This window comes from Dendropsophus ebraccatus, chromosome 1 (assembly GCF_027789765.1).
Source record: "Dendropsophus ebraccatus isolate aDenEbr1 chromosome 1, aDenEbr1.pat, whole genome shotgun sequence".
Classification (NCBI taxonomy): Eukaryota; Metazoa; Chordata; class Amphibia; order Anura; family Hylidae; genus Dendropsophus; species Dendropsophus ebraccatus.
In genome coordinates this window covers 167,067,112-167,074,282 of record NC_091454.1, presented here as the reverse complement: position 1 = coordinate 167,074,282, position 7,171 = coordinate 167,067,112, and the positions used below count along the sequence as shown (strand labels likewise).

General features: G+C 38.9%; 1 protein-coding gene across 1 annotated transcript; it reads right to left on the bottom strand.

Annotated features, from left to right (window-relative positions):
* Window positions 1-5,596: 5,596 nt before the first annotated feature.
* Window positions 5,597-6,877, bottom strand: LOC138779757 (cocaine- and amphetamine-regulated transcript protein-like). Its single transcript, XM_069956624.1, has 3 exons — window positions 6,699-6,877; window positions 6,413-6,490; window positions 5,597-5,896 (listed from the first exon to the last, which is right to left on the bottom strand). The coding sequence occupies exons 1-3, from the start codon at window positions 6,837-6,839 to the stop codon at window positions 5,789-5,791; spliced, it is 327 nt and encodes a 108-aa protein (XP_069812725.1). The 5' UTR covers window positions 6,840-6,877; the 3' UTR covers window positions 5,597-5,788.
* Between the last annotated feature and the right edge of the window lie 294 nt (window positions 6,878-7,171).

Below are 7,171 nucleotides of genomic sequence, written 5' to 3'. Positions count from 1 at the left end.
AGACACTTTGATACACTGCCTTGTTGGATATTGTTTGGAGACTTACGAGATCTCATTAAAATGTGTTAATTAGATGCAGACAAACACTACAGGGAATATACACTTCTTTCAAGCATGCGGCTAAGGATATAATAAGTGTTTTATGGTCATTTTAAGCGAAAGAAAATAATTTTCTTTGATTTCTTTTTAAATGTAAGAAATGTATGTTTTCTCTCTTAACCAAATCATTGCCTGATGTCGAGTGACAAATAAACCAAGTGTTGACCAAACCAATGTAAGCATCGAAAGCATCCACGTTGTGTGTACTATTGAGCTAATGTTATGTAATGACCCTTTTGTAATCTTCTGCTCCCCGGGGTTGACTGGAGAGCAGAAGATGGCTAAAGCCTCCTTTCCCCCAAAGCTAAAACGTTTCTCCCCCTTTTGAGAATTGCGGGCAGGCGAAACATGTCTGTACACAATGTCCAATAGTTTCACAGTGTCTTCAGTATGTGAACACATGCAATAATCAGGAATTAGCCCCCCCCCCCCCCCCCCCCCCCCCCCCCCCCCCCCCCCCCCGTTTCTGAAGGCTGCTTCCTGAAAGTGAGCTTCAGCCATCTTCTGCTCCCTGGACAACCCCTCAAAAGTGAATCTGTCAGCTCTAGATCATGCTTAAAACTGCATCATGTATGGATTCTCCTTGCCCAACCCCATCTTGACACAGGCCTTGCTTTTAAGCACCGAGCGGTGCTTGTCAATCAGTCAAACCAGGGAGGGGTGGGGAGGGAGGAAGCATGCATCCTGAGGCTCAGCACAGCCTCTTTGACACTTGAACTCTTAAGCTTAATCGACAGATTCACTTTAACATGAATAACTCTTAAGTTGTCTGGAGAAATTACAGCAGCAGTATTCTAAGTCACATTTTGTGCACTCCAAAACCCTCCAGTAAATTCCAATGTTTTGAATAAATATTAGATTATCATCAAACAGGGACAACCTCAGTTGAATTAGGTCCATTACAATGACCTCATACATGTTTCTTTTATACTACATTGTAATACCTTTTCACCCTAAGGGGCCTATTCCACGGGAGCGATAATCGGCGGAATGGAGAGAACGATACGCCGATGATCGTTCATTTAGGTTTAAACCTAAAATCGTTGTTCGCCACGGTGGAATAGCGGTGCACAGCAGCGACCAGCGATCAAAGCAGCATACATTACCTAGCAGGGCTTCTCCTCCGCTCCGTCTTCCTCCCCGGGTCCCACGCGCAGCATCAACTCCGGAATGGCCTGACTGAGCTGTCAGCCCACTCAGCAATCACAGGCTGGGACCGCGTTGGCCAGTGATTGGCTGAGCAGTCTGACAGTTCAGTCAGGTCGCACCGAAGCTGATGCTGCGCCACTGGACCCGGGGAGGAAGACGGAGCACAGTGGAAGCCCTGCTAGGTAACTATGACCCTGCAGCCCTCGCTAAACGATCATCGGGGCCATGGAATAGGCCCAGTAAACGAGCGCCGATGTAGCAGAACGGCACTCTTTTACATCGTTGCTCGGCCCGTGGAATAGGACCCTTAATATTCACAATATTGCTGAGGGTTCCACCCCTTGCTGTGCATAGAAACTCCATGCTCAGTTAAAGGTGTATTAATATTAAGGCTTTTATTTGTATAGCTTAGTTTACACATAGATTTGCCAATTATTACTCCCTGTCCCCAATAGGGCTCACAATCTAAATTCACCTATCTGTATGTTTGTTTTTGGGTGTGGGAGGAAACCGGACAACCATCCAACCATACAAACTCATTGTAGATGATGCCCTTGGTGGTATTTGAACCCAGGACCCCAGCACTGCAAGGCTACAGTGCTAACCACTGAGCCACCATGCTGCTGTGCTGCTGTGTATTCATATCTCAACTCACATACTAATACTGTACTTGTAGGGCTCGTCATGTCCCTTTAAGATTGACTTTAAGACACTTTATTTTGAACTTTGGATGTTTGGGTTTTTCTAAATACCTTTGAACTTTTTATTAAACAATTTTTATATTTTTGTCCACTAGGAAACCATTTAATGATTTGCATAATACTCTGCAATATTGAGATGGCAGACTTGGGGGCCTCTATTGGGATCCCAGCTGTCATGGCAATCTATGCGGAACTTACTATTGCACTGTGAAACTAAATGAGCAACAGAGGAATCCCCCCCAACACACACACACACACACACACACACTATTTACTTAATAAGAATGTTCCTCTTAGTGTTGTTTTTCCCTATGTTGCCCATGTAGTAATAATACCCCCTTAGTATTAATGTCCCTATATTACTCTTAATCTTACCCAGCCATCTCTTTTTTCTGGCCATCAGCCTATGAACTTCCGTGAAGGGATCCCTGGGGAAGCACAATAACATCATATCATTGTGTTGCTCATTTAGGGATCTGTGCCTGTGTCCTATGTAACTTAATAGCACATGGATGCACTTGCAGCTTGAAGGTTCCCAGAGATTTGGGGACAGCTTGAGCCCCAGATGCCCAGAGATAGCAAAGCCCCTGGCTATAGATCATGATATTTATGTAGTTACCACCTGCCCACCTAGTGCAGAACAGTGTCAGCTGTGATATACAGATGATGTCTGTAGTGTACTGGACACTAAATTGTTGTATGAGCATCATATCAGTAAGGCACAGGAGGGTGAGCCTTAGCTAGAGCCCAATCCATCAGCAACAGGTGTCAGCTGTAACATACAACATACTGCTGCAATAGCCATGATGGGATATAACTCCTGTCCTGGTCCAGGAGTGCCAGGAGAAGTGCTGAGAGACCATGAAACGGCCATTGCTCCTATCCTGCATGTGACCATTGTTTGCCTTTAATAAAAAAAAAAAGATTGCTTTACCGGGAAGTGCTGCTGTATTCATTTTCTGCTATACTTGACCATTTACCTCCATAGGTTTGCATGGCAGTCAGAGGCCTAATGAAGGGCACAAGTCTATTTAAATAAACCCCACCAAAAAAGCATATTGAGAAAAGGGGTCTGAATTACAGTAGGTTGTAAATAGTTCATTTTCTCAGTAATGTTGCTTTTGTTTTTTTCTTCCTATTATTCAGTAACAGAGGGAATCAAACAATATGGACAGGCATTGTCCAGGAAAAATAATTATTGATAGCCTATGCATAACACACCAACAACTGGCACCCAAGCTGATCAGCTATTCAACACCTGCACTACCCTGAGAATGGAGCTGAAAGCAGTTGGTGCTGGTGTGGTACCCACTGTATGAGCATGAACCAAACTGCTTCCAGTTCCATTCTCAGTGTAGTGCAGGCACCAGTTTAAGCACCATCACAATCAAGTCTTTCAAATTTTTCTTGACAACTCCTTTATGTGATACTTGGAAATTGCTGCATAGAGAAGCTGAAACATTGCACTTTAGAGTGCTGCTTTTTCTTTCATACATGGTTGCTTCTTTAAAGGCCTTGAAGTCTGACTTCTTGGAGTTTGTGCACCCATATCTGAAAGTACTTTGCTATGGCACTGCTTCACCTATTTGCATTCTCTAATTGTTATGTCTATCAATATATTCATTCATCAACTAGCCATGGGAGGGGGGATATATTAATTTCTGGCATTTTACTTGCTTGTCCTAATCAGTAACATGCTGGAATAAGTTGACCTCAAATTATTAAAAGGTGCAGGTCCCTTAATAAATGTTTTGGATCTTGGACTGTCCATGTGCTACCATGAACACCAGCTAGGAACTAGCAGGGATTTCTACTATAACTCATGTCAATTTTCTAGCATTCTAGTATTTTCTAGTGAACTATAGTAATTGTATCGGGCTACGGGATGCCATGGCTCTCACACTAAGCACCACCTACATTTTGAAAAAGTGGTGTGAACAGTGCAAAAAGTCACACTTTATTTTTGCTAAATAAACCCTGAATAAAAATTTAGCAATGTCTTTACCGCAATATGACAAACAATACATTTGTGTGTATAATTTAAAATTAGCACATATCAGTTTCCATCCCAGCATACTTTACATATGCACAAAGTACTAAAACAAATAATATGTTGAACAGACAAAGTACAATGCATAAATACGCTAGTGACCCCTGTATCGAAAAAGATAATTTTACCTAAATTTCATCACTACTCTTTTATTTTGAAATGTTTCAGACATCACTTGGAATGCATTAAAGCCAATGGTCACGTATATCTGTCGACCTTTCTACTCCTGTTGCACATTATATTACACATTTGCAGACTAGTTAAGCTTTTAAATGGGCTGTGTTCACACATGCACTAGCACAATGAAATTGCAAAGTGAATGCATCTTTTAATTGCAGCAATTGATCATTTCATTGCAGTGCTGCATCATTTGTCCACTTACCAATTAACCCATTAAAGTCATAACCATCTAGACAGACCCTTCTGTTCCTTTCCTTGATATAACAATATTACTAGTCAGAGCATTATTACTGTTTAAAACTTTGAAGTCAATCTTTGAAGGCCATTGAGTCATAATATAAAGTGTCAGACAAGGTAATCTATACATAGAAACATTTCCCCAACGTATTTATTATTTGTAGGTGAAATATTCATGGCATCCCTCTGTATACTATTTATGTGCACCTTAGAAGTAGACACAGCTATTGCATCTGCTTATCTACTGACCTTATATATTAAGAGCAATTCTTTCATAGCATGATAGACTTTCAAGTCTTTAAATATATATATATATATATATATATATATATATATATATATATATATATAAAAAAATTTTTATTATATTTGGTGTTGTTTATTTTAATTGGTATTGTAGTAAAGGTAACAATCATGTCGCAGTTAGCATACATTCATCAGAATAAAAGGTGTATGTATCACATCAAATGGAATATGCATTTAAAGTATAGTTAAAGTGTCTAAAAAGCAGAGAAAATTCCTTGATAATGGAAATGTGCCATGTGGAAACAGCTTCTGTACAACAAAAACATGAAAAATAAACTAAAAATAATCAGAACAGCCATGTAGATCACTGTACAAGCAACAGTCAGTGGATGTACTTGACAGTTGCACTGGTGTTAACATGTTTTCAATATAATAATGTCATACATTGAAAGGATGATATGACATGACACTCTAAGAGAGATTGTACATATATTTTACCAATAATGATACCATTTATTTTGTCTCTATGTCAATAAATTAAATTCTGACAGTGCCATATACAACTACCTATATAATTTATCTATGCAGTGCCCTCCTGGCATCACAATGGCAGCAATAAACTTATTATAACAAAATAGGTTGGAATGTACTGGCAAACAGATTCTCAATACAAAAAGTTTAAATAGAAATAAATATTGTTACATTGTTTATAACTTCAAAACTAACTATTCTGGTTGTATTATAGTAACATATTCAAGATAGACAAGTTTGGTGTGTTTTATTGTATGTTTTAATTTAAAGGCATAAAATAAAAATAAAAAATAAATAACATTATTTTAAATACCATTAACAGACTAAATAAAGAATGTCAACTATAAAGTGCAAAGACACATTTATTGACACATGGAAATAAAGGTGAAGTAAATGTAACTATCTTGCCTCTAGGAAGGTTGCAGATAATCAGATCTCTGCTGTATAGTTATCATGTGTGCTTCCTTAAAAAGCAAATGAGTTGGTTTATGTAGACAGGCAATGAAGGGCTTCTGTTGTTGCTGATCTGTTGAGGACAACTGCTACTTGATATGTTGTCAGGAAATACAAGGGCTTCACTGTATACTTGTCTTCTTCATATGCACTTCAAGAGGAAAGAGTTACAAGCTGATCCACGGGAGCAATCACACAGCTTGCCAATTCTGGGACCTTGCTTCACTGCACATCTCGCTCCAATATCACACTAAGCAGGGGGGGGGGGGGTAAAGAGACAACACAGAGGCTACTTTATTATCATATAGCAGCAGTGATCTCAGTGCTCTTCTACAATGCAGATAAGTGTGTCAGCAGTAACATATTACCACCAGCTGGGCTACTGACAAAGTTTTCTACATCTGTCAATCTTTATTATTACAGTAGTTTAATATGTTCATTTCATAGTACTACAAATAATAATATTATTTTTATATAGCGCCAACAGATTCCGCAGCACTTTACTATTATATTTTTTGCCTATGCATTAAATTATTATATCTACTAAATAATGATTAGAAGTATATATTTATATAATTGTATTAAAACAATGAAATGCATGTCTATCAAACTTCAACAGAACTACAGGTCCCAACCCGCTCCGCCACCTGTGGTAGGTGTTCAAGTTACACAGGAATCTCAAGCTAACAGCTTCTTTAACTACATACCAGTTTATTATAATAGAACACAAATTACAACAATAAATAATAAAACTTGATGTTCTCACCAAAGGAATCTGTGCTCTTTTTTGGTAAACAGGGTACCTGTCCTGAAATTTCCCCAGTAATTCTTCCATCGCCTCTACCTAAAGAAACACATAGAAGTTTACAACCATAATGATTATATATATATATATATTATGTGTGTGTGTGTGTGTGTGTTATAATATACTAATTACTGCACAGTAACAGCTGAGTGGAGAAATCCTGAAGTGCTTTCAAAGTTTAACTATAAACATTAATGCAAGAATACAATATAATAAATACAATGTAAAGCATTAAAGATTTACAAACCAGTTCTTTCTCAGAAGATGAAGGGATTTTCTTTAGATCAAAATCTTCAACAGAGGTTTCCCTGGAAGACTGGCCATGGCAGAGGCAGGACAGGAGGATGCTGGCACACAGGAGCCTGAAGAGTATTGAGGAGCTGTTCATGGTGCTGAAAGTTTAGCTTTGCTTCTTGCTCTTCTTGGGTCTATCAGGTGAAGACTCCAGTGCCCTGGACATGGTGCTTTTAAATTCCTACTGCCCCTCCTGCTCTGTGATCTCAAGCAGATTCTGGAGACAGAACCGAAGTGTGATTCGTTGTTTAACCACTGATACTTCTGAGCCCTCCAATGAGGTTTATAGAACACAATCAATATTCTTCATGCTGAGTACTGTGAAAGAGCAGCATTTGCAATATATTTGCTATCAGGTTCATTTCTTAACAGCAACATGTTTCAGTGCCTACAGACACTTTGGATACTCCCAGAAAATTTTACATA

Bases quoted from the DNA above. Each gene is read 5' to 3' on its own strand.
- LOC138779757 (XM_069956624.1), bottom strand. From the start codon at position 6,839: ATGAACAGCTCCTCAATACTCTTCAGGCTCCTGTGTGCCAGCATCCTC. The intron at 6,491-6,698 runs GTTTGTAAATCT...GTGTTTCTTTAG, and splicing joins CATCTTCTGAGAAAGAACTG to GTAGAGGCGATGGAAGAATT. The intron at 5,897-6,412 runs GTGAGAACATCA...CCCCCTGCTTAG, and splicing joins AAAGAGCACAGATTCCTTTG to TGTGATATTGGAGCGAGATG.